Here is a 27,269-nt window from a genome sequence, read left to right as displayed (position 1 = left end):
AACAGAACAACTGGAAAAAATCTAAAACTGATGCCGAATAACCAATTGGATTTTTTATTCCCGAATGATTACATTGAAATTTGTGAATATTCGGCCGGAATAATTTCGTAGTCCATGTAATTTATTTTTCTATATCATTTCCAGATTCAATTGAATTTTCGTTAGATTCAGAATTTAGTCTATTTGCTCGAATTCTTTTATTACAAGTATTTCGTCTTTCTTTTGCCAAATTTAAATTTATTTTATTATCTTCTGAATAATTCTCATCCTCATCATTAATACGTCTTGCTCTCTTATTTTTCATCATTTTAAAGAATGGGTTAAAATCTGTTAAAAAATAATTAATCTAAACAAAGGCAAATAAATTTAAGAAATAACTAACTATACCTTTGTGTCCGTTGTCGGGAAAAAAAATAAAAAATATATCTTTAGTAAGCATTAACTTTATTCGATGTAAACATTCAGACGAGCGTTTCCAAACTGATTTGGCATTTTTTTTGTAATTTTTATATTTGTGGTATCTCGAGAAAAACAAACAATAAAAACAAAAGACATGCTACATTTCCAGCGAAAGATACTCGATTTGAAGTAACTCTAATCGTTCGTCATATGTACATGTATTATACAATGTACAATACGCGGCATTTTATGCATAGCGGCTATAGCCGCTGTAGTATGTAAGTGGCATTTTATGTAGAGCGATTTCAGTCGCCTATTTGTTATATTCGTATTCACGCCATCTCATAAGTTTAGATGTAGGATTCTTAACATTATACAACCAAACTAAAGGTCAATGATCTGTGACCAAGTAAAATATTGACCATATAAATAACGTCGAAAATGTTACACTGTTAATATAATAGCTAACATTTCTTTTTCAATTGTCGCCTAATGAATTTCAGATGAATTTAGTGTTCGAGATGTAAACGCAACTGGAAGATCCTTACCAATTTGACTCTGATTTAACACGTTCACGCCGGGGTGACCCACCGGTGGGTCACATTTGACTGTTCCGTGGGGCGGCGTAACCCATCGGTGGGTCACACTTAATTGTCCCGTGGGGCGACCTGCATTACAGGTGGGTTTTCAAGAAATAAGTTTATTTCATTTTTTGTCAATATTATAAACAAAAATTTAATATTATAAGCATTAACATTCAATATTTTAAATTAATAACAATTATTTATTTATAAGCATGCAACTTTTTAAAAAATTCTAAACATAATGCGGGCTGGCCCTTACAACTTTTACAATATGTTCTTACTTTTTTACTTTCTTTCGCGGCGTATAATTTACCTTGTATTTTCGATAATTGTTTGTAACATTCGTTACATCGTTTTCTTGTAACCATGCTTGAACGCCGCTTTGAACGATTGTAGAAAATGTGTGTGTTTTCTTGATCGTCTTTTCTTTTCTATTTCACCTTCTTCGATTTCTCTGTGAAAAATTCAAAAATGAAAAGTGCTAACCGCCTCTATAGAAGAAAATATAATTTTACCTACCTTTACACTTGATGCAAGAAATGTGCGTTCCGAAATGTCAAAACGGTTTTGATCTCGTATTTAGCGCGTTCGAAATTTCGAAGGAGCAACAATGTCGCTCCGCCCCACGAAGCGTAACGAAAATATTCGTACCGGCGCGGCGTGAACGTGTTAAGACCACTCGTACAGCGAAATTTCAAGCATCAGTTGTCACTACAAAAGGTTGCAGGTAAAAATGAAAATTCCATTTTTTCCGTATTTTATACTTACTAGTATACTTTTCACATAAAAAATTACAGGAAGATACAACAACTTTTAACCAGACAAATTAACAAAAAAGTGTCATTTTTTAATATATTATTTAAATATATGCGAATTTTATAAATTCATTTGCAGAGTTGGATTCCGCATTAAAAAATACACATCTTTTCAATGTAAACCATCCCTCCAGCTCTACTGGTTCCCGAGATATTCAATAAAATGTGATATTCACCCCCACTTTAGGGGATACTTTCACCTCCTTAACATGAATATCGGCAGCTAAAAAAAAATACGTGTCGAATATTTTTTCGAGAACTACATTATATCCAGGTTTCATTAATCTCTGAAATTATCACTTTGGGATGGTCCCTTGTCAGTAATTTATTGAGCAAAGTTTCCATTCTTCCTTCATTATTCTTCTTATTTATGTTAGAAAGGAAATAAAAAAGAATAACTTTCGTACAGGGGGTATACACTGGAAAACAAATTTTTCACCATTTGTTATCAGCCAACGGCCATACTAGTCAGGATATACCGGTTCTCGTCCGATCACCGAAGTCAAGCTGAGTTGGGCGCGGATAGTACTTGGATGGGTGACCGCTTGGGAACTCCGCGTGCTGTTGGCTTTTTTCGTTTTTTTTCTGTTCTTGAATAAAAAGTACAAATAATTGTATTCGTTTAAAGCATTTTTTACTCTGCTTAACACTTTATTGATCGGTCGTTTTTGAGGCTGCCAGTCACTAAGTACCGGCTGAGTCGCGCGCGCACTTACTCCCAGTACCGGCTAAATTTTCGCTATTCATTGTATTGTGCTTATTCCTTTTGTTTCAAAGGAATGTAATTTTATTTACTTTATTTTGCATTTATTTTATATAATAAAGGGCCGTATAAACTAACATTCATAAAATAAATTCAAGGTAACAGTAATTCAATTTTTCGACAAGCGTTGGCAATCAAAAAGCCGATTAATAGGCTAGCGGTAGATAAAGTGTTAAATTACAGTCGTTGAACTTTGTATTGAATACTATAGTAAAATAAAAAAGAGAAAGCCAACAAAGCACGCGGAGTTCCCAAGCGGTCACCCATCCAAGTACTATCCGCGCCCAACTCAGCTTTTGACTTTGGTGATCGGACGAGAACCGGTATTTTTTTTGTAAATACGTTTATTCATAAAGCCAACATTTACATATGTTATTGTTACATAAAACGCATAAAAATATAACAGTTCTTGTACATACTTGTTAGTCTTAAAGCTAAATGAGCCAGTAAAGACTTGAGTGTGTGTTTAATTTTAAGAGTTAACTTCTAACTTTCTTTGGTTAATTTTTGGATTAGTGTTTACATTTAAATTCTTTGGTACACCTAGCGGATTTTTGGCACTTATGTTAGGTGTTTTCGATTGCATTTGGACTTATTCTATCTTATAAACTAAATTCCTGTATACTAGACTATCTAAAATTACAGCTAATATTATGATTAATGTGGATGTTTACATATTTACATGGGTTTCGGTATTTACAATATTTACAGAGTGGTGTTATCCTAAATGGTATGGTATTTTACATTGTTTCGTTACTGTAGCCACTAGTATTTTTCAATTTCCTTTGGGTTTAGACTTTTATCTCTATCCGAAATTTCTGTGCAGAATTTTAACGAGTTGGCTATGGAGTTAGGATGGGATGATGGCAAGAATTTGATTGCTTTACTGTTGTGACCTCTTTGAGCATGGTAAATGATAGGGCAGTTATTTTTGTCCGTTATGTACCCAATCTTATCCAGGTATGGGAAGATTTCGGGTGGTGTGAATTCTGAGTCCAGTGCTTTTGATATGTATTGTGCGTTTTCGTGTGTTTTTTGTGTGAGTTCGTTAAGGAGTGGTGATAGTCGTATACTGGCGAAGTAATTTCTGCAGAGTTTAATGATAAAGGAATCTATTCGGTGGATGTTAGCTTTATTTAGGAGGGTTACGTTTCTATAATTTTTTGTGTAATTTGACTCTTTTGTCTTTCTTAGATTTAGGCATGTCCTTAAGCAGTGTCTTTCGAATAGTCTTAATTCTTCCATCTTATTGTTAGGGATGTTATACCAAATGGGACTCGCGTATGTTAATATTGGCCGTATCAGAGCTGAGTAGCAGAGGATTTTGACGTTATTATTTAGGTACTTGGTAAGGAATAATCTTGACAGAGCTTTGTATGTTCTTTTTGCTTTATTTAGTTGATTGTCGATGTGTGTGAAATATTTAAGTTGAGTGTCCAGTGTTACACCTAAGTATTTAACCGTTTGTTTGTGTGGGATGAGTGTTGATGAGTGTGTTGATTCTTTAAGCTGGAAGTTTTTCCAGTTCTGTTTTGTATTTCTGGTGGCGTGTTTTAGCAATGGACGGAACAGTATTGTTTTGCATTTATTTATATTTATTTTTAGTTTCCAATTACTGAAATATGTGTTTATTTTTTCGAAGAGGGATTGTAGAGCTTGTTGAATTTCTGTGGAGTTGTTTCCTATGAAGTATATGATTAGATCATCTGCGAAGGCTATGGCTTTTAGGTTTTCTGTGTTAAGAGTGAATAGTTTTAGGAGTGCAGCTGTGTAAATGTTGAATAGAATTGGTGAAGTTACTGTGCCTTGTTGTAGTCCGTTTGTAATTGTAAAAGTTTTTGATTGGAGTTTACCTTCTTGTACTATAAATTTTTTATTGTTTATCATGCTCCAGATGATTTTGATCAGGTGTGATGGGTATTTGTATTTGTGTAATTTGTACAGGAGCCCTTTGTGCCATACCGTGTCAAAGGCTTTTTCCAGGTCTATGAGGCAGGCTCCTACACATAAGTTGTTATTTAGTGCTTCATTGATGTCGGTGGTTAGTTTGTGTATTGCGTGAATGGTGGACGTTCTGTTTCGGAATCCGAATTGGTATGGCGGTAATATGTTGTGTGCTTCCGTGTGTGCTGATATTTGTCTATGTAGAATTTTTTCGAAAACTTTACTTATATTAGGGAGTAGGCTAATAGGTCTGTAGTTAGCAGGGTTATCTGTATCTTTTCCTCTTTTTTTTAATGCTATTGTTTTCGCTGTTTTCCAGATTACTGGGAAATATCCGTTGTTTATTGAGTTATTGAATAATATAGTGTATAGGAATATAATTTTACCTGGTAGATTTTTTAGCACTGTATTAGGAATTCTGTCAAAACTGGCTGATTTTTTGTTATTCGTTTTTTTAAGAATATTCTTTATTTCAAGTTGACATGTGAAAGCATTTGTGGGAATTTCGGACGTGGGACTGTATGCTGGTGATTGCGTTGAGAAGGTTGTTATGGTTTTTTGTGTCGAAGCCTCTTCCATGAGATTTTTTTCGATGGTGTCTGTTTTATTTTCTATTATTGATTTAAGTTGCGGGTTGCCTAAATGGTTGTTTTGGTTGTGCGTTATTTCGAAGTGGGCTCCTAATACATTGAGTTTATTTTGTGTATCTGTTATTGTGAAGGTGTTATTGTTTGGTGTTAGTAATGTAGTATCTATTTCTGCTGTTTGTATGAGGAGTTGGTTGTTTTTATTGATTGTGAGATTTTCTGTTTGAGAGGTGGAGCTTTTTGTTTTAAATATATTGTTGATTTGCTGGAAAGGATTTGTGGGACCTTTCAGAGCAATTTGTGTGATTTTATCTTTCCAGTGTGCGTTAATTGATTTTTTAAATTCTGCTCCTATTTGTGTTTTTATGTCTTTGAGGAGGCTTTGGATTGTATTTTTTAGTTGGGTGGATGAGTGATCCTTGAAATTACTTATTTTGTGTAATTGGTTCAGTAGGTAATTTTTGTTTTTTTGCGAGTTTTTTATTTTCTTATTTAGGTATATTTCTGAGGAGTTTGGTGTTTTGCGTGTTGGAATGGACTTGTCTATTGCTTTTTGTGTTGCTTTTTCAAGTTGTTCTAAATATATATCAATTTCTTGATTGGATAGGTTTTTGTCATGCGGTATTTTCAAGTCTTTTACTTCGCGTGTAACTGCTTTTTTGAATTTTTGCCAGTTCGCTTTAGAGTAGTTGGTTCGTTTTTCTGGCGATGTGTGTGTAAGGTGTGTGATATTGTCTATGGATATGGTGAAAATGAGTGCGTTGTGGTCGCTATCGAAAGGAACGGCTAGTAATTTTTGATTGATTAGATTGTGGAATTGAATTCTGGCGTCGTGTAGGCATATGTCTATGTAGGAGTTACCGCTGGGGTATGATGGGAGGTTTGAACTGCGTAATTGTATGTTGTGCTTTATTGTGTTTAAGTCTAACCATTTTTTGAGATGTATGCCTCTGGTGTTGTTTGTTGCGTTATTCCAAGACGTATGTTTAGCGTTGAGGTCTCCTGCTATAAGGTAGTAGGTATTTGAGTTGGATAATTTTAGTTTAGTAATTAGGTTTTCTAGTTCTTGTATAAACTCTATTTGATTGTTTCCGGGGGCGTAGGCTGATATTATTATCAGGATTTCTTGGTTTGGGAGATCTATTCTTATGCCTGTTGCTTCAATTACTTTATTATTTTCACTCTCGGGAAAGTGTATTTTTTTGTGCTCGATTGTGTTCTTGATTAGTATGGCTGTCCCTCCTCCCTGTATGGCATTTTTTCTGTCTGTTCTATGTATTGTGAAATGAGTGTATGATATTTTGTGTCTGTTATTGAGTTTAGTTTCCCCTAATAGGATGATGTCCGGGTTATGTTTCCTTGTTAACTGAAGGAGATTGGATCTTTTTTGGTTCGAAATTAGTGAATTTATGTTAAGTGCTATTATTTTAATTTGTTTATTTGTGATTGTTGCCCGAGTATTATGCATTTTTAGTGATAATGTTTGTTGCTTGATATTTTTGGAAGAGTAGGTGAATGTTGTTTGAGTTGTGTTGGACTGCTTGGTGTAAAGCTTGTAGTTGATTTTTTATCTCTGTGAGTATGCTCGTAAACTCGTTTAGCGGGGGTATTTGTTGCATCGTAATAGGTGTGGTGTTGATTGTAGGGGTATGCATGACGGTGTTGGGGCTTGTTGGGGAGTGAGCTGGTAATGGTGGAGACGGTAGATGGGCAGGAGCTGGAGGTCTTTTCGGGGTGGGGGATGAGGTGGTAATTTGTGTGCTAGGTTGGTGATTGGCAGTTATCTGACTGTATGATATTGTAGGGTTTATCAATTTCTGTATTTTGGCTATTTTTTCATTCCTAATGTCAATTTGATTTTGTTGTTTTTTGGCTAGTGTTTGTTTATGCGACTTTACGAACGGGCAACCTCTGTAGGAGGCGGGGTGCCCATTTTGACCACATAGCGCGCATTTAAGTTGGTCAATTTTTTCTTGGGGGGAGGCAATTAGGCATTTACCCGGTTCATGTGTATCTGCGCATTTAACACATCTAAACATTAAATTACAATTGGACGAAGAATGACCTATACGTTGGCATTTCCAGCATTGAGTTTGCTCTTTTTGTTTAAGTTTTTCCCATTTTACTGTCTGATGCAACAGCTTTGTAATAAGGTATAGGTTATTCATATTGTTATTATGCTGTTAAATGGACTATGTATATTGGAAGTTGCTGATTTTGTTCTATGGATTTTTTTGTGGTGAATCTACTGACTTTTACAAAATGTAAATTTTTGATTTGATGATTATTAAGAGCGTTTAGGATGGTATCGAGGTCATAGTTTCCCTCTAGGTTTTTTAGTAATATAATTTGTGGTTTTTCGTATTTGGGAGTGTACGTGAAAAAATTAATATTTTTGTTCTTTAAAACTGTTAAAATTAAGTTTTAATCGTCGGGAGAGTCTATGTATAGATTGTGATAATTTTCGGTTGTTTTTTTTGTTCTGAAGTTTTTTGCTAGTTTTATTCCGCTAGTTAAGATTGTATTAATTGTATCTTGCGCGCTTATGTTGTGTATTATTACTGATGGAGGTTTGTTGGGTCTGACCTGGTCTTCTTTTTGTTGCGTTGTGTTCGTCGATGGTTGCGGTATTGAGGCTTCGTTCGGTTGTTTCTGGCTGGTGTCCTTAGCATTCCGCGTATCCTGTGGAGGGCTCGAACTTTTTGGCCTGAGCGGAATGGTTGGGTTTTCCCTGTTGTAAAACTGTGGGTCCTTGCTGCTACCTGGTCTGCTTGGTCCGCTTCCTTCTAGTATGTTAAGTTGTTTTAGAAGCTCGTTTATTTGAATTTGTTGAGCTTCGTTCTGTGTACGAAGTTCCTCGTTTTGCTTTCTTAATTCATTTAATATTTCTTCCATTGAACGATTTGTGTTTGGTTGGTCCTTCGATATTAAAGTTTCCATGTTGTTTTCTTCGGATAGGTTGCTATTGTTTCTGGCCATTTTTGGTGTTGTTTTTTGCGGTTGTGCATTCTGTTTTCTCTGACGAGAACCAGTATATCCTGACTAGTATGGCCGTTGGCTGGTAATAATTGATACTAATTTTGTTTATCTATACGTTTGTCACAGTTTGCCTTGTGTAATGTTTGATATGGTATGTGTTTCTCCCCTTTCTGTGGTTTTCCCGTGGGACCATGTTCCACTGATGATGAAACTATCTATAAATACCCGATGTGCTCGTTCCAACAATCCTAACGACTGAGGATGAAATGGCGTTGAAGTAATTCTTTGAATTTTAAATATTTCACAAAACTTCCTCATGACACTACTAACAAAATTTGATCCTTGATCTATTTGAATTGATTGTGGACATCCGAACCGACTGTTCAGAAAGAGCTAAAGCTATTGTTACCGAATCACTATTACTAAGGGGAATTGCATCAGAATACATTGTTAAATTATCTTGAAGTGTTAATAAATATCAATTTCCTCTTGCTATCACAGATAAAGGTCCAACTATATCCATTTGAACTTTTTCGAAAGCTGTCTTCGGCGTATCAGTAATCCGCATGGGCTATTTGGTTTTTGCAGAAAGAATTTTATTCCTCTGACAACTCAAACAGGTATTTACAAAAGTTCCTATTTCTTTCCTCATCCGTGGCCAATAAACAACTTCTCTTATTCTTCCATAAAGTTTCTTTATGCCTAGGTGTCCTCCTATTATCGACTAATAAAATTCTTTAATAATTAGAGGTCTTTGAGTTAGAGATGGAACTTTCACTTCACCAGTACAAACAGTTACAATAAATTCAGAGTAATTAAATTTTTCCTTAAAAAGATTTTCAATGATATTCCAATTAATTGGTTCAATATTGTTATCCTCCTCTGAAATACTAATTGTTTTGATGTTCAATGAATCCATAAGATGTCTAAACCGATGATTCAAGATTAACTATGTCTACTAAATCACGTGAACAAGTTTTAACGAAGAGATGAAAATGTTGAATAACTTCCACAGAGTTTTAGAATATTTATTTAAAAAAAAAGTATTGAACTTTATATTGAACCGTTCGTGTACAATGCGCGACGACAACTGGGACGCGGAGAAGCAAAAAATGACTATCGTCCGTTCATTTGTTAAAAATGGCAACTGTGCTGCACTTCAGGTTTGTTCGCAGCGCGCAACACAAATATACACAGGCAAACAAAAAAATTTCAAAATACTGGAAATCATTAAATCTAACAGAAAAGTTAAAAATTTCATGTTAGGAAAGACCATAGATTCCCCTACATTAAGATTGTATTTTTTAATTAAATCGAAAGAAAATCTACCATAAGCCAATAGGTCCTTTAATAACTGTGATGTTATTTGATGATCAAGAGAAAAGAAATGAATAAGATTATCCTGGCGCATGAAAAGTTGATCTTTAGAGTCTAAAAAGATAGGCTGAGATAAATAAAAGGAAGGAAAATTATCTTGTGAAGCAACATCTACGTCAGTGTCTACATCGGCAACAAATACTTTAAAATTTTCATCAACTAAAGTTTTCGAAGGAATTTGAATCGTGGTGGTCTGAGAAAGTGGACTGGTCTTAGCCTGTATCTCCTCCGAGGAAAAAGCCTTCCCTCAACCATTCCTCCGGAATACCTAGCTCCTTGACAGAATATTTCTGTCCCTTCACTGAGGAAGAACCACTCAACCATTCCTCCGGGATAATTTTCTCCTCAGCCTCCATTGGATTACCCAAATGATTATTCTGGTCTTTGAGTGCGAACTCCTCATTCCTTCCTCCAGGATGACTAGTTCCCCCGACAATAGTAGGACAACTAAATGTCCTACTACCATTCCTAACCGTTTGTCACATTACCATTGTCCTTCTGATCAATTTCTGATGAGTTCAAGATTTTCCCTCGATCCACATTCCAACTACTTCCTTTATTATCTTCCTCATCCGCCGTAAAATACTCACTATCTGAGTCGCTCATTAAACAATTCATATTATTAATATTAATTTGGTTATTCATGAATAAAGCTGATACTACTTGTGAATTAGAGTTAATGATGTCCTTATCCATCTCAGAATCCTCAACCGGTTGATCGCTGCCATCAGCAATAACCTTTTGCGAACGCTTCGAAAAGGACTGAAAGATGAAATTGTGGATTCAGATGGATGAAAAGATGAAGTTTCAACTACCAATGACTCTGAATTCATTCCGACTGGATTTCTTGACAAAGCATCTGCGTTTGAATTTATTCTCCCTGGTTTGTAAACAATATCATATTCATATTCGCTTAATTTGAAACGCCATCTCATGAGCTTCGATGTTGGGTTCTTAACGTTGTGCAACCAAACTAAAGGTCGATGATCCGTGACCAAAGTGAAGTGTTGACCATATAGGTAAGGTTGGAAGTATTCAACTGCAAATATAATCGCTAACATTTCCTTCTCAATCGTTGAATAATCGATTTCAGATGAATTTAGTGTTAGTGATGCAAAGCAACCGGAAGATTTGACCCTGGCTTAGAACAGCCCCAACAGCGAATTTTGAAGCATCAGTTGTTATTATAAAAGGTTGTGAGAAACCTGTAAACTGTAGTAGAGGTTCTGACGATATTGTATCTTGCAAAATTATGAAGGCACTTCGTTCCTTTTCTCCCCACTTGAATGGTACATCCTTCTTAACACGTTGAATGCCACGTCACCCAGATATGGGTGACGGCTATGTTTCCACAGGGGCCCCGTCACCCGTAAACGGGTGACACTATTCTTCGTCCAATTAAAACAGGATTTTTGAAGTAATTCATAATAATTTTATTTGTAACACAATTATGATGAGTATAAACAACAGAAGGTAACAATAAACTATAAAATAAACAAAAAGAAACATTAAAAATATACTTATATTTAAATTTGTTTTTAAAATATTATAATATATTATTAGTTGTTAAGTTATAAATTTTTTTCGGAACGCTTATTGCATTCCCCACTTCGAGGCCCTTTATACTTTGTAAGTACCTTCCACAAAATTATCTTCTAATACTCTTTAAAAAAAATATCTTTTAAAAATAAAAATACCTACCAAAAAGCTGTCTTTCAAAAAAGATGCTTTCATACATTACAAAATAAATTGTGGTTACATTTAAACGACGCATTGCATTGTATCGCTCTTCCTCCTCGCGCTGTTTACACTCCCGAATTTGGGCCCCGGGAGAAACTCCACCGATTTACGCTGGGCGTTCAACGTGTTAAGTAGTTGGGTAAGAGGTTTTGCTATTTTAGCCATGTCTTGAATAAATCGTCTATAATATCCAACCAAATCTAAAAACTACTTCACGTTCCTCTTGGTTTTAGGGATAGGAAATTGCTTTACAGCTGCTACCTTTCCTGGATCAGGCTTTATTCCATTCACTGTAATATAATGTCATAAATAAACCAATTCCTTTCGAAGAAAATGACATTTTTCTGGCTGTAATGATAAACCGGCATTTTGCAATCGAGTAAGTAAAACTGTTAATTTCCGTGAATGCTCTTTCAAAGAATCTACATAAATTACAATATCATCCATGTAAATAAATAATTCAATACCATGTAATCCAGATAAAATTAAATCCATACAACGCTGAAATATTGCAGGTGCATTATTCAAACCAAACGGCATCCGATTAAACTCAAAATGTCCTTCTGAAGTTGAAAAGGCAGTTTTTGCTTTTGAATTTGGATGAACTGGAATTTGATGAAGACCTGAAGCTAAATCTAGTGTGCTGAAATATTTCGCACCACTTAACTGATCTAGGATTTCTGTAATGTTTGGAAGTGGGTACGCATCACTGATAGTTTTTTCATTTAATTTTTTATAGTCAATTACCATTCTCTACCGTGGTTTTCCCGAAGAATCAGTCTTTTTAGGAACTATCTAAACAGGCGAATTATAAGGCGAGGTTATTCTTAAACATCCCCCCACGCCCGATCTTGATGAAACTTGACCCATTAATGGGGGGGGGGGGGGGGGGTGTTGAATATGATAATGCAATACCAATCTGCGGAAGCGCCCCCTAGCGGAGATATGAAAATTCGAAAACTGCCATTGCCGGTCTCACGCAATGCCTATATAGTACTGTATCAATGCTGTCCCAATCACGATCGAATATTCCTGGCTCGTAACGCCATCACTTGCTTACACAATTGCTCCTCACTCGCTCACTCGCTTGCTCGCTCACTCGCTTACTCACTCGCTCACTCACTTCCTCATAGCCTCATCATTCACCTACTAACATTCATTTCATTCACTTCATCATACAACGGTTATGTTAAGTTAGGTTAGGTTAGGTTCTTCGATGTTACATCATTTTATCAGTCTCTTTTTGCGATTCCTGGAAGATTCTCTCGCTGATCGAGCTGCAAGGTCATTCCGAGCAAAAGAAACTCCTTTTTTTGAAAAATCCCCCTCAACTCAGGGCCCAATGTCCCCTTTTCCCATCAAAAGACCAGTCCAAAGCAGAGAAATGGTTTCTTCAATGTCTTCGCTAGAGGGTGTTTCCGCAGTTTAACATTGCACCATCATATCCAACACTCCCTCACTACTGATCTGTGAAGTTTCATCAAGATCGGGCGTGAGAGGGGATGTTTAAATCTTACCTAAGGCGAAACTGATTCCTTAATTATTCCATTCTTAAGAAGAGAATCTACTTGTTTTTTAACCTTCGTTTTGTGAATTTGTGGAAACCGATATTGTTTAGCTTTTACAGGCAATTCGTCTGTTGTATTAATAGTATGAAATATTGAGTTTGTTGAACTTAAATTATCTGTTGGCAAATGAAACTGAAATAAAAAATTATTAATTGTTCCTAATAAACTTTTTTTTCCTTTTCATTGAGATGTTCTAATTTCAATAATTTGATTATTTTCTTAAATCTTGAAGTTTTACTCTGTTCTTTCTCCAAATTTGAATTTCCTGCCTGTATTGAACGCGGTAATGGATCAATCATTTCAAATTCTTCTAGTTCTACGTCAGGAATTTTTAACGTTACAGATTCCTCTTTAGCATTTATTGCACAAATTTTAGCATAACCATTTTTTTGTTTTGCCAAAACTCCTCCTAAAAAAATACCAGGTGCAATGTTCAACTTCCTAATGTAACCATTGTCAAGAAAATTTGAATTTTTTACCGGAACCGTTACTAAAATTCATCGATAGGAGCAGTGATAGATAACACTGTCCAACAAATTTTGACTTTTTTTCGACGTTTCCAATTTTGTCCAGTGATTCTTATAGCCTTTTTCGCGCTGATTACGAATCTGCAACCCGTTTTTCTCCAGCACTCCAGAGTAAGGATCTTGTAGAAAATTGAACTATACCACGCGATAATGCAGATTTTCACCTTTAAAATGCACCCCTAGAAAGTTGCAACGTCGTTTTTTTTACGATGCCAAAAAGCAAAATAGCAACGCGCGAGACGAAACAAAGGCCGTGGTGCTCCACGCCAGAGCGTAATCGCATTAATATAGGCGCGATACGGAACGGCCGCTCTGATGCAGAGCACCACTGGCTTCGTCTCGTGTCGCGCGTTGCTATTTTGCTTTTTGGCATCATAAAAAAACGACGTTGCAACTTTCTAGGGGTGCATTTTAAAGGTGAAAATCTGCTCTATCGTGTGGTATAGTTCAATTTTCCACTAGACCCTTACTTTTTAAGATAAATTGAAAAATATATGCAAAAATTGGTGCAAAATCCATGTCTCTCAGCGTTCAATGGCCATTTAAACATGTTTAAACATTCAGAATGCATAAAACGCAGGTATCGTTGTATTTGGGAAAGTCTATAGAATTTTTTGATGTAAACAGTATCTTAGTATCTTTTATAGTTACCTCACAAAATTAGTTCAAATTTTAAAAATGTTTTTTTTTTCAAACTCAAATTTCTCAAAAGCTGTACGTGCTCGAGAAAAACGGATTGGAGGTTCGTAATCAGCGCGAAAAAGAGTATAAGAAACACTGAATGAAAATAGAAACGTCAATTGGCTGTTGGACAGTGTAATCGATGATATCCGTCATTATCGACAAGTGTACGATACCGCCAGACGACGCTATAGACGCGTTTTATTCTTTTGTTTTTCTTTTCATGCAATTTAGCAGTCGCGATGTAATATGCTTCGTGTTCGCATCGAGTACGTATCGCGTGTGTATCATTTATAATTTTACTTTTTCATAATTACAGACATATCCATGTACATAATAAGATTAGTGTCGTTTCATTGCAAAAACCCCAACAAAAGGAATAGACAGTCTGGGATAGAAAATAAGAAAATTTTAAATAGAGTTTTGGTAACGGATGTTTCAGAAAAACAGTGAAACAAATCTAAGATGTTTGGTTACTTTAAAAAAGATTGTAAAGAAGATAATAGAAATTTTAATTCAGGAAACTTTAATCAAATGTAGTGTGGATTTTGTAAAAGAGCAGCACATACTGAAGAAAAATGTTTTAGAAAAAACAGAGTACATCCAAAATGGTTCAAATCAAAGAAATAATGAAAAGAATTTAAACTTGAAGGTCGGATTGCGGAAAGGCACGATGCAAGGTGTTATAATATTCATTCGATAGAGCTCTTTCTGCTCTACAAAACTGTGTTAATCGTTTTTTTCAGTAGATTCATTCGTCATTACTATTGAGGCTCAGAAATGGAATATCAAGAAGGTAAAAAGCTGCATTTTCGACACCTGCTCTTCTTCGCTTTTAAGGTTGGGCAATAAGTTCGTAGCGTTTACTTCGTGAGGTACCCAGGCTCATAAATATACATACTTGATTACCGACTTATCAGCAAATTACCGACATTTTTCTGCTTTTATTTTTGCTATTTTCAACAGAAAGAGTTAGAAAATTGCCGATAATAAATTTTCCTAATGGAATTTTTCCAGGAAAATTAGTTACATTTTTATTAGACTCTGAATGTCAAGTTAACTTATTAAAAAAAAAGGGAATTCCTAATAATGTTAATATAGACAGAGAAGTTGTGAGTAATCTTTGTGGTATTGCATTGGGGTCAGTATTGTAGGAGTATAAAATGTATATGTATAGAATGGCCACCACTGCGGAACTGCATGTATGATAGCGTGTATGAATGTTGACTTAATGAAAAGAGCAGTGTGAAATAGGTTGTGTAAATAAAGTATGCAATAGGTCATGAATGTTAAAGTATGAAATGCTATGCGAAGTGATTGCTAACGATCGGGAAAAAGTAATAATAGGGATTCAGTATAAATACGGGATTTGAACGCACATAACGTGACGAAACGGCAAAATACGAATTATTTGATTTTACGATTTACGATTCATGATTTATAGTTGAATATTTCAATCATTATTTGTTCTTGTTGTGTTCTCTATTGTGTTCGCTTAATTAAAGAAGGATAGTTTATAAAATTCTATTCCTACAGTATTAACTGAAGATGAAGTAACTATTGCAATTCGTAGAATTAATTGTTCCGAGTTTCTCAGAATATAATTAGCGTAATATTCATGGGTGTTTTGTCAAACCCAAAAACGCTTCACTGTTACAATTTTAAACGGATATTTAAGACCACATGAACGTCTCCACAACTTGACGTTCTTAACTATTGACAATAGCCTTCTAACAGGCCAGAAAAGCACATCTTTCTAAATGCCAATATATCTTTCCTTAAAGATATTTATTTCCATGGTTCTAAACTGTGCACCCCTGCGGTGTGCTATGTTACGAAAATCCTTGCGTACTCGGCGGGCCAAGGCACTCAGACTCGATCATTTAGCAGTCTCGCAGTGTGCCCCATTACTTACAAGGGACATCACCAAGGTGTTACACGCCGATTTTAATGAAATTGACATATGTGGTAGCTTTCGAAAAATCATTTGACACGTATTTTTTTATATCTGCGATCATCCATGTTGAGGGGGTGAAAATAGCCCTCAAAGTTCGGGGTTGAAAACACATTTTCCTTAATATCTCGGAAACTAGAGGGTGTAGGAAGGTGAATTTTTTTTTAAATTGTGTAGTTTTTAGTCATAAATTTAGTTAGTGACAACAATTTCGGGAGAAATTATTTATTTAAATAATATATTAAAAAAATGCACTTTTTTTTCAATTTTTCACCCTAAATGCATTTCGATTTTTTTGCAGCTTTGTATACTAAAAATATAGATCAAAATAGGGGATACGTGTTTTTGGAATTTTTTGTTTATTGCAATTTAGCAATAATTATTACATATACAATTTTCTCCTACTTTTTGCGGAGAAATGAATGGAGATTTGTTTCCAAAGAGGGCGAGTCCTTTTTATACGATAATTTGTCACGTTTTTAATAATTAGTCAATATCAAATGTTTATTGTTCCATCGGTAGCTACGGAAGGTCCAGCGGGCAGGTATAAATCCGTCGTGGTACCAATCGTCGCTATACAGAATACAGATTTCTATCGACAACGAAACTTTTAGCCGAACGTATAAGTTTATTTATTTGACTTTTAATAATTTGAACGGAAATATTCCTCGTTTAAATGATTCGGTATCTCTGAAAAGAGCTGGAGATTTGAGCAGTGCGCTGCTGTTCTTTCTTGGTTTATTACACGTTGCTAAAGTGGAAGTGTGAAATTTCAGAAATTTGTGTTGGTCGTCGTAATTCGAACAAGGGTAAGTAAATTATTCCAAAATATACTGTTGCAGGAAAGTGGGTATAAATAAGTATATGGTAATTGTATTATTGTTTCCCTTTTTGAACATTTGTAAAATATATTTTTTATAAGTATGAATGTTAATCCTACTAATGTTATAAACATTTTAATGAAAATATTTATCTCTAATAAGCAGGAAGAACACAAATCGAAACAAAGTTAAACTGGCACAAAGCATTACAGATGCAATTGACATGTATAAAGAATGGGCATGTCCAGATAAAGAAATGCAACAAGAGGTTGTATTTAATGACTTGACTTATCTCTAAATCTTGCCTATTTTTGCGAATTAAGAGGACATGGAACCACCTCAGATATAGTGAGAAGTTACGACGATCAGTCCCTAGGTAAGAAACAGTGTAAGAAACAGGAAATATTAAAAATGCCAAAAAATACCATACCGTTTATTCAACCATTTGACGTTAACAGGTTTCGAAGTTGAAAAAATTTTGTTCGAAAAATTTCTAATCCTTTAATTTTATTGAATTTAGATACAAATTTATTCACAAAGGACAATGTAATAAAAATTGATAAAGCTAAAGTTGAATGCTTGCTTCTGAAGATTATGCTATATAGTATGCACAATAATGAAATTCAATGAAGAAATTCATTATTAAAAGTCAAATAAATAAACTTATACCTTAAACTAAAAGTTTCATTGGCCATAGAAACCCATGTTCCGTATAGCGACGACAGGTACCGCGGCGGATTTATACCTGCTGCCTGGACCTTCGCTGGCTACCGATGAAACAATAAACATCTGATATTGTTCAATTGTTAAAAACGTGACAAATTATCGTATAAAAAGGGCTGACCCTCTTCGAAAACAGATCTCAACTCACTTCTCCGTAAAAAGTAGAAGAAAATTGTATATGTAATAATTATTGCTAAATTGCAATAAACAAAAAATTCCAAAAACACGTATCCCCTATTTTGATCTATATTTTTAGTATACAAAACTGCAAAAAAATCGAACTGCATTTAGGGTGAAAAATTGAAAAAAAGTGCATTTTTTTAAATATATTATTTAAATAAATAATTTCTCCCGAAATTGTTGTCACTAACTAAATTCCTGACTAAAAACTACACAATTTAAAAAAAAATTCACCTTCCTACACCCTCTAGTTTCCGAGATATTAAAGAAAATGTGTTTTCAACCCCCAACTTTGAGGGCTATTTTCACCCCCTCAACATGGATGATCGCAGATATAAAAAAATACGTGTCAAATGATTTTTCGAAAGCTACCACACATATCAATTTCATTAAAATCGGCGTGTAACACCTTGGTGATGTCCCTTGTTAGTTCTTTTGAAGGACCCAAATCACTTGACTGTTTGGGTCACCTTATTAACAAAACGTTATTTACAACCTTGGAGTGAGCGCTAAAAGTCTTACAATCTCATTCGTTGAACCATCTCACCAATCAGTATTTTTTACAAATAACAATCTGTCCCGATTAGTCCTTTTTGGTAACGCCTTTACGTCCTGAACTTCCTCCATTGCTTTCTTTTCTGCTTTTTTGGAGGCGACTGGTCAGTCTTAGACTATCTTCGGCGAAGCATACTTACTTTTGACAGTCTTAAATTAACTTTATCACTATCAACGACAACATCACACAACAATCATTGCAACGTGGGATGATGATCTACATCCTTCATTGACTTGGTCACACCAGTGTGGAGGACTCTGAACCACTCTATAAATTCTATTCTACAATAATAATTCTACATATAATTCCACTACTGTAACAAGTTGTGGAAACGCCATAAGTCGACGAAGATTTACAATCTTTGAAAGCAGCTATAAAAAGTTAATATTTTACCCATCGCGTGAACATAAATATTAATTTTCAAGTCATGAATGACGATTTTCATGTTGAAATTGATTGACATTGATTTTCACATTCCACTTTTGGAGATACAAGGAGTAACTTTAAACTTTAGTATTTTGCCAAATGTTTTTAAAATCGGGGAAATTGAAATTCTTTTAGAACGGGCATCCACAGTGATTTTACCTCTTAGGCCAAAAATTTTAGTAACGGTTTCAGTAAAAAATTCAAATTCTCTTGACAATGGTTACATTAGGAAGTTGGACAACTGCTCCTAGTATTTTCTTAGGTGAAGTCTTGGTAAAACAAGAAAAAGTTGTGTTAAAATTTTTACAATAAATGTGTATGTACAATAAATGAGTATGTACAATGTATGAGTGTGCGTGAAACAAAAGATAGTGCGAATGTAAAATATATATAAAGTGCGATGGCATTGAAAGCGAGGATGTTACGACCAGGGGTGTACAATGAAATAATAATGTGTTTATTTCGTTCACCGCTCTGACTGTTTCTGTTAGTTCCCTCAGCTGTCGGGTTAGTGCAGTTCTCAGCGTACGTCGTGACCCTAGGTCCCGTGGTGGTTAGCCGTTGTAGAGCCTTCGAATATTTCTATTTCCTCGCTGTAGCGTATAGCTATCCTCGCGCAATTATCACAAGTGCTCGGGAAACACGAGTTCTGAGACACCCTGTATGTGTGTGAATGTTCGGGACTCACCATCGGTCGCGATAATCGTTTGTTTGTCATTAGAAGCTGAGTCATGGCTACGACCACATCAAACAAGGTATGCATAACATTATGAATATAAGAAAATAATATTATTACATGATAGTAATTACGGTAAAAAAATAAATAAATCGTTTTATATGCGGATGGAAATTGTGGAAGAAAATGTGGAGGCGGGAAAAGAAAGCGCCACGACAGAAGACCCCCCGAACAACATTTCTTGTGGAAGAAATCAGAAAATGACGGGCCGCCAACAGGCAACGTAAGTCAAGCATTTGATATTTATTTCTTTCGATGTATTTATTTAGAACAAATTACATGTTCGTGGAATATTATTATTACAAACATATCGAATCCTGCCTGGAAGTGTATGTCCATGTTGATTGCTCAACGATTTCGTGAAGAAACGAAATAGTTGACAAGCAGCTGGCGAACGATGGAAAACGGCAGAATTCAATGCATTCGTAACAATATATTGTCGCAATTATTTCAAAAACTTATAATTACTGTCGATACTACATGTCGGTGATCCTTTTTTGAAAATGAAAATGTGTAATTATTATTATACTGTTTCAGCTCAAAAAATTATTGAAAAAACTACTATACGGCGTCCATGGTGGCCACGGGCGCGACGCAGAGGCCATGGCGGGTCGCAAGGAGACCACGGCAGCAGGCCCGGAGGCCGTGGCGGCTCGCGCGGAGGTCACTCCGTGCAGCGAAAAGACTGGCGCGGCGAGCGCGAAGGCCGCTCCGTGCAGCAAAGAGGCTGGCGCGGCGAACGCGGAGGCCGCTCTGTGCAGCAATATTCATTCATTCGCAATATTTTGAAGAATATCTCCTCTTTCAATAGCTAATTGTTTTTCTTCTTCAGCCGCTGCTATCATTTCTTTTTCTGCTGCAGCAATCAACGAATTCACGATTTCATCGTGATGCTTTACATATTGCCTCTTCGACATACATTGTATGTTCATTGCAGCAAGAACTTCTTCCAATTGGGCGTAGCTGCTACCAGTAAATATCGTACCAGCCACGGCACTTTGATTGATATTCATTTCTTGAATTTCATCAGGTTGACTGTGGATTTCACCTTTATAATGGCACATAGTGCACACTACGCTGAGAGCAGTCCTCAGGCCCGACCGTTTTATGCCGGTTATTTTCGGGTATTTTATTCCACAGTCTTCCCTGTTCTCGGCATGGTTGCTCATTTTTTTCAATTCTTCAAACATATGGCGCATATTCACAATGCTCGAGCTATTGTAGATAGAGGACATTTTTTCTGACTCGGTCGTTCTTATTTTTTCTATTAGTAAATTTTCTTCCAGGTCTGAATTATCCGCGGATATGGTATTTTCCTCAATTTCTTCCGACGGACAATAAATCCCATCGGATGTTGACGGCTGATTTATAAATTGTACACCAATATTTTTCTTCTTGTTAGTTATGCCGTCAACATTTTTCAATTTTTTCTTCTTAGTGGCTAATAAGCATTCTCTTCTTTTGCGCCACGCCCTTCTTTGTGAATATCTTCTTTTTGAAAGGGGCAATGTTTTCTTCATTCCTTTCGTATTATACACATTTTCCATCGTTTCTTCGCCTTCGGCAATGCACAAATTTATCGTGTTCATATTACAAACTTTGCTCACAATTTTTCACGCACTGTTTGAAACACACAGTTGTGTACACTTATAGTGCAATAAAAAAAAAATAGAAAAAAATAAAAAAAAATATTATAATATAATATTATAATTCTTTTCTCACAATTTTTCACACACTGTTTGAAACACACAGTGTACACTTACAGTGAAATAAAAAAAAAATAGAAGAAAAGAAAAAAAAATATAATTCGCGATCGTTTTACCTTACTTTTGTACGTTATCGCAGTAAAATGTCGCGAACTATACTGTGATATATTTTTTTCCGTTCGAAAAATGCATGGTGAGAAGGCATTTGTTTATTTCTCGATACTTGTATATAGGGTGTCTCACAATTGGTGTAACTACCGTAAAGGAGTGGTGGAGGATGTAATTCTGAATAAGATTTCCCTTTACAAAAATGGTCCCAGTTTTTCGTTAATAATTAAAAAATGAAGCTTTTAACCCCATTTTTGCGAAGGAAAATCTTATTCAGAATTACATCCTCTACCATCCCTTTACCTTGAGTTACACGAGTTGTGAGACACCTTGTATGTGTGTGGATGATCGGGACTCGCCATCGGTCGCGATAATCATTTGTTCGTCATTACAAGAGAAACCATGGCCGAAAACGCGTCACATGAGGTATGTATAACATTATGAATATAAGAAAATAATATTATTACATGATAGCAATTAATTATTACATTACGTTAAAAAAATAAATAAATCGTTTTATATGCAGATGGAGATTGTTCAAGAAGATGAAAACGTTGAACAGAAGGAAAATGAAGTAAAGAAAGAGAAAGGCAGGGAAATGAAAAATAATGAGGGAGAAGCGGCAGTCGAAAGACGTACCACCGACAGGCCGCCAGCAGATAATGTAAGTCAAGCGTTTGATGTTTATTTATTACGATGTATTTATTAAGAAAAAATTACATGTTCGTGGAATCTTATCATTACCAACATATCGAATTGTGCCTGGAAGTGTGTGTGCGTGTGTGTGTGAGTGTGTGTGTTTAATTTAATAATTTACATGTCGGTGATACTTTTTGGAAAATAAAAATGTGTAATTATAATTTTACTGTTTTAGTTGAAGAAACTGCTGAAAAAATACTGTATGGCGGACGTGGGGGCCGCGCGCGGTGGCCAGTGCCATGGCCATGTCGGCAGGCGTGGTAATAGAAGTTTGCGGGATGGAGGGCGCGGTCGCTGGCAGACAAAGCAGAAAAGGGACAGACGCGGCCGAAAATCATTAAAATCTCTCTCTCTCTCTCTCTCTCTCTCTCTCTCTCTCTCTCTCTCTCTCTCTGTTAACAGAATTGTTTACTAAATTAAAATTGAATAAACGTACATACAGCAATTTTTTTATTCTTCATATCATGTTTTACAGTTTTAGCAATACGTACAAGCGTTTGCCATTGAATTATGTGACATGCGCGATGCCATGCGCAATGGCATACCCAGTCTATAAGGCTAAGTTGTAGTTATCTACTGTAGTTATCGACCAATTTATATTTTTATCGACATTGTCGGTAACTTGGCCAGAAATGTCAAAATAGGCGAAAAATACTACGAGCGCTGCTATCGGATAATCGTTGAACTATATTTCACACCTTACGGCCATCTGGCTTGCCTAGATCAGCGTCTGTCTCACTCACGCATCTTCGAAAATTCGACTTTATTCTGTACAAAGTATTTATTACTATCTAAATCGACCAGAGCGGCCTGTAGGGAAGTCCACTGATGGGTGATGTACTCGTAAAAACTTCATTTTCGCAATATTCGAGCGTTAAAGTCGAATCTACGAAATCGCCTCGTCTCCTACGCACATTGCATTGGAGTGCGAGAGACGACTCGATTTTCTGCTAATCATAGACAATAGATTAAAAATATTAATCTGACTAACTTTGTAAAAGCGTATTTAGAAAGAGAACACTTAGAAAAAGAATCACACCTACTTTGGATTCCTTGCAGCAGTAGACTATAAACGAGTTAATCTTGTTCATTTTGTAATAGCGTAGTTATACAAACTTAGAAACTATAAATATATTGTAAACTATAAATATATTAATCAAATTAAATTTTGTCATTGCACTAGCCACAAAAGATAATCAAATCATAGATATTTAGAATTTTGAATTTTGTTAATTTTGTAAAAGCGTATTTACTTTAAACAAGAATCAAACTTAGGTATGATTTATCGTAAAGTATTAACCAGCAAATTTCATTTTGTTAGATTCACAATCACCAATTACGTACTATTTAATTTGTCGAGTTTCTATTATTATTACTAAACAATCAGTCTATTCACTTTCTTTTGATCTAGCCGTTCAATATACTTTATACTTTACAGTCTGTTGTGTCGTGCTCTTCGCGATGTTTCTTAAAGGCAGCATGATTGTTGCACCCAATGTGATGGGTGAACTCGATGATGTATAAAATAGGTTTTAAAGAAATTCAAAAATTATTTAGATTGCTGAAAGAGTTAATTCAGCTTAGGTTTGTGTTAGATTTTAAAGTGAACTTGATGAGAGTTCGGTTAATTCTGATTTTTGTACAGCTTGGAATGTGCGAAGAAAACAATTTTTAAGTGTTAAAGTGGTGGTTAAACCAAACACAGGGTGCATTGTAGAGGGAGGAAGGCTGGGCTAACGGTTAAATGTGCAGGTACTTGGAAAAAAATTCTAATTTTTAGGGACTGGTTTACAATATGACGGTTAAGTACGGTATCTTGCTTAAAAATTATGGTTCCCTAAAACGATTTTGGTTTTTCCCTGACGTCACGTACAGTTGTAAATGGTTTAGGTTTATATACACTATAAAGACGCTACACAGTCGTTTATATACTTTTCATATAGTGTTGTTATTTGTTACTTGTTATTTGTTAAATTCATAATTCTCATTGTTTTATTGAATAAACCTAATTGTTGAAAGATATTGACCTGTGGATTTCACTCCTTAACCGCACACCACACGAATCCCACATTCTTTAGATTTAGTTATTTGCAAAAACGAGTCGTTCAATAAGTAAAAATTTTTTTTTTTTGAAGGAAGACAGAAATCCTTGATGGACACCTGGGAAGATAGCCCATGTAGTGTGAGAATCTCGCTTCCGGCGCCCCCTACTAGGGGCGGTTTTCACCCATACTCACTAAAACTGTCTCCCGCCCCATCCCGGAGGATGGGGGTGGTGGAAACCCGACGAGTTTCATCATCAGTGGAACATGTTCCCACGGGAAAACTGCAGGAAGGGGAGAAACACATACTATATCAAACATTACACAAGGCAAACTGCGACAAACGTATAGATAAACAAAATTAGTATCAATTATTACCAGCCAACGGCCATACTAGTCAGGATATACCGTTTCTCGTTCGATCACCAAAGTCAAAAGCTGAGTTGGGCGCGGATAGTACTTGGATGGGTGACCGCTTGGAAACTCCGCGTGCTTTGTTGGCTTTCTCTTTTTTGTTTTACTATTGTATTCAATACAAAGTTCAACGACTGTAATTTAACACTTTATTTACCGCTAGCCTATTAATCGGCCTTTTGATTTCCAACGCTTATCGACCGCTAGCCTATTTATTGGCTTTTTCATTGCTAACGCTTATCGACCGCTAGCCTATTAATAGGCTTTTTTAACCGACTTCGAAAAAGGAGGAGGTTACTCAATTCGATCAGTATATTTTTTTTTTTTTTATTTTTTTTTTTTTTTTTTTTTTTTTTTATTATTATTATTATTATTATTTTTATTTTCTATGTGTGCCCGCCTATTACGCCTAGCTGGATGCACCGATCGGAACGAAACCTTTTGCATCTGGTAGGTTCTGACTCCCCATTGGTACCATTATCAAAAAATTTTTCATTTTTCAGTTGCAAAGTGTTGTTATTGCAAAAAAACCGGTAACTTTTGAAATAAACTTTTCTCGATTTTAGTGCGCTTTTAATATCTTATCACGGACATGATTCTGAACAATTTTGTTCATATAAAAATTTCGCGGAAAGCTTTAGTTTTCGAGATATTAGCGAAAAATTGTTGAAAAGTTTTGAAATCAACTTTGGACGATTTTAATGTCCTTTTAATATGTTATCAGGGGCACGATTCTGAACAACTTTTTCCTTATCCACAATTAAGGGGAAGCTTTAGTTTTCGAGTTATTAGCGAAAAACTATTGTTACTAATATATTGAATTCTACGTATGCCTCCGTGTCTCTGGTGGTGTATGAGTCAACATGCAGTCGCCGATTTTCTACTGTTTCTACAAACACGTCTTGCCGGCCGATAAAAAGTGTGAAATAAAATAATTTTTAGAAAAAAAAATACGCCGACTTCGAAATGCACTAAAAAGTATAAAATAATTTCTATTTCCTAATGAAGTAATTTCTATTTCATTCAATCATACAATTACGTAACAGATATGAATGAAACCTATTTACTCGTTAGGTATTATATTAAATACATTTCAACCTTTTCGGAGGCGGCGCAAAATTAAATAACATATTCAAAATAATCTTTTAATTTTTCGCCGCCTCCGAAAAGGTTGAAATGTATTTAATATAATACCTAACGAGTAAATAGGTTTCATTCATATCTGTTACGTAATTGTATGATTGAATGAAATAGAAATTACTTCATTAGGAAATAGAAATTATTTTATACTTTTTAGTGCATTTCGAAGTCGGCGTATTTTTTTTTCTAAAAATTATTTTATCGATTGCCAACGCTTGTCGAAAAATTGAATTACTGTTACCTTGAATTTATTTTATGAATGTTAATTTATACGGCCCTTTATTATATAAAATAAATGCAAAATAAAGTATAAATATTAATAAAATTACATTCCTTTGAAACAAAAGGAATAAGCACAATACAATGAATAGCGAAAATTTAGCCGGTACTGGGAGTAAGTGCGCGCGCGACTCAGCCGGTACTTAGTGACTGGCAGCCTCAAAAATGACCGGTCAATAAAGTGTTAAGCAGAGTAAAAAATGCTTTAAACGAATATAATTATTTGTACTTTTTATTCAAGAACAGAAAAAAAAAACGAAAAAAAGCCAACAGCACGCGGAGTTCCCAAGCGGTCACCCATCCAAGTACTATCCGCGCCCAACTCAGCTTGACTTCGGTGATCGGACGAGAACCGGTATATCCTGACTAGTATGGCCGTTGGCTGATAACAAATGGTGAAAAATTCGTTTTCGACTGTATACCCCCTGTACAAAAGTTATCCTTTTTTATTTCCTTTCTAAGATAAATAAGAAGAATAATGAAGGAAGAATGGCAACTTTAATCAATAAATTACTGACAAGGGACCACCACGAAGTGATAATTTCAGACTTTGATGAAACCTGGATATAATGTAGTTCTCGAAAAAATATTCGACGCGTATTTTTTTTTTAACTGCCATCATTCATGTTAAGGGAGTGAAAATAGCCCTTAAAGTAGGGGGTGAGAATCACGTTTTGTGGAATATCTCGGGAACCAGTAGAGCTAGAGGGATGGTTTAAATTGCAAAGTTGTGTATTTTTTATACACAAGTATAAGCGGGAGTATAGCGGCGAGGCAATACCAATGCAAGTACAAAACATTTTTAGTTTTAATATTTTCGTTATCAATCTTTAACTAGTAAATTTTTTACATTTCTCTGATTAAAATAAGACCAAACGCGACGTAATTCGAATCATATTTACTTGCAATAACTTATTCAAGTAAGGTTCTCAATGTAATCGTAATATTTTGAAATTAAAAATTAATATGTTCTGAATTACATCGTGTTTAGTATCATTTTAATCAGGAAAATGTTACGAATATATTAATGAAAATTACATAAAAATATAATGAAAAAGTCAAAAAGTTTTACTCTTGCATTAGGATTACCCTACCGATATGTTATTGTTTACGTTTGATCGCTCGGCGACTCCATCGTTATGCAAACATGATTTCAACGATTGTCATTTGGTTACTGATTTTTGCTTTTAAAATTCTGTAGAAATCGTCAGTTGATTGTCGACGACCGAAACGAATTCAACACAATTATTTGCAGTATTAACAATATTTACATAATTTATTGTATTTAATCTCTTTTCTTTATTTAATTTTTTTTTCATTTCTCGTATTACACGATCGCGTACGCGTAAAAAGTAATTTTTTTTTTAGTTTTTTGGATTGCGTGTGTGATTTAATTTCTTTTTTTTTTTTATGTGTCTGTGATTTTTTTGTGTGCCTGTGATTTTTTGTGTGGTGTGTGAGTGTACTAGTGCCGGAAGAGAAAGAAGAAAGAAAAAAGAAAAAAGATGCAGAAAATGGAAT

The 27,269-nt window shown here is 35.2% G+C and overlaps 1 protein-coding gene, 1 long non-coding RNA gene and 2 other non-coding genes across 6 annotated transcripts in view; 3 read left to right on the top strand and 1 right to left on the bottom strand.

Moving 5' to 3' along the window:
- LOC143265973 (uncharacterized) overlaps positions 1-12,069 on the top strand; it is a 78,720-nt gene extending 66,651 nt beyond the window's left edge. For all 3 annotated transcript variants that reach the window (XR_013040815.1, XR_013040816.1, XR_013040814.1), the window contains 4 exons: positions 10,150-10,467; positions 10,542-11,327; positions 11,422-11,567; positions 11,704-12,069. This is a non-coding gene — a long non-coding RNA (uncharacterized LOC143265973). The remainder of the gene's footprint in view (positions 1-10,149; positions 10,468-10,541; positions 11,328-11,421; positions 11,568-11,703) is intronic.
- Positions 2,250-2,368, top strand: LOC143264025 (5S ribosomal RNA). The gene has a single exon (XR_013037370.1). It is a non-coding gene; the product is annotated as a 5S ribosomal RNA (ribosomal RNA).
- A 5,959-nt stretch (positions 12,070-18,028) lies between the features above and the next one.
- Positions 18,029-23,256, top strand: LOC143266673 (uncharacterized). The gene is made up of 4 exons (XM_076542260.1): positions 18,029-19,583; positions 19,898-21,600; positions 21,701-21,838; positions 22,049-23,256. The coding sequence occupies exons 2-4, from the start codon at positions 21,577-21,579 to the stop codon at positions 22,286-22,288; spliced, it is 402 nt and encodes a 133-aa protein (XP_076398375.1). The 5' UTR covers positions 18,029-19,583; positions 19,898-21,576; the 3' UTR covers positions 22,289-23,256.
- Positions 23,257-26,012: 2,756 nt separating this feature from the next.
- LOC143264023 (5S ribosomal RNA) lies at positions 26,013-26,131 on the bottom strand. Its single transcript, XR_013037368.1, has one exon. It is a non-coding gene; the product is annotated as a 5S ribosomal RNA (ribosomal RNA).
- Positions 26,132-27,269: the final 1,138 nt, after the last annotated feature.

Source organism: Megachile rotundata, chromosome 2 (genome assembly GCF_050947335.1).
Source record: "Megachile rotundata isolate GNS110a chromosome 2, iyMegRotu1, whole genome shotgun sequence".
Classification (NCBI taxonomy): Eukaryota; Metazoa; Arthropoda; class Insecta; order Hymenoptera; family Megachilidae; genus Megachile; species Megachile rotundata.
The sequence above is the reverse complement of the archived record's forward strand: the minus strand, read 5'-3'. Positions and strand labels throughout refer to the sequence as shown.

Excerpts from the sequence above, each read along its gene's own strand:
- LOC143266673 (XM_076542260.1), top strand. The coding sequence starts at position 21,577 with ATGGCCGAAAACGCGTCACATGAG. Across the intron at positions 21,601-21,700 it reads CCGAAAACGCGTCACATGAG|ATGGAGATTGTTCAAGAAGA; the intron begins GTATGTATAACA and ends TTTTATATGCAG. Across the intron at positions 21,839-22,048 it reads ACAGGCCGCCAGCAGATAAT|TTGAAGAAACTGCTGAAAAA; the intron begins GTAAGTCAAGCG and ends TTACTGTTTTAG.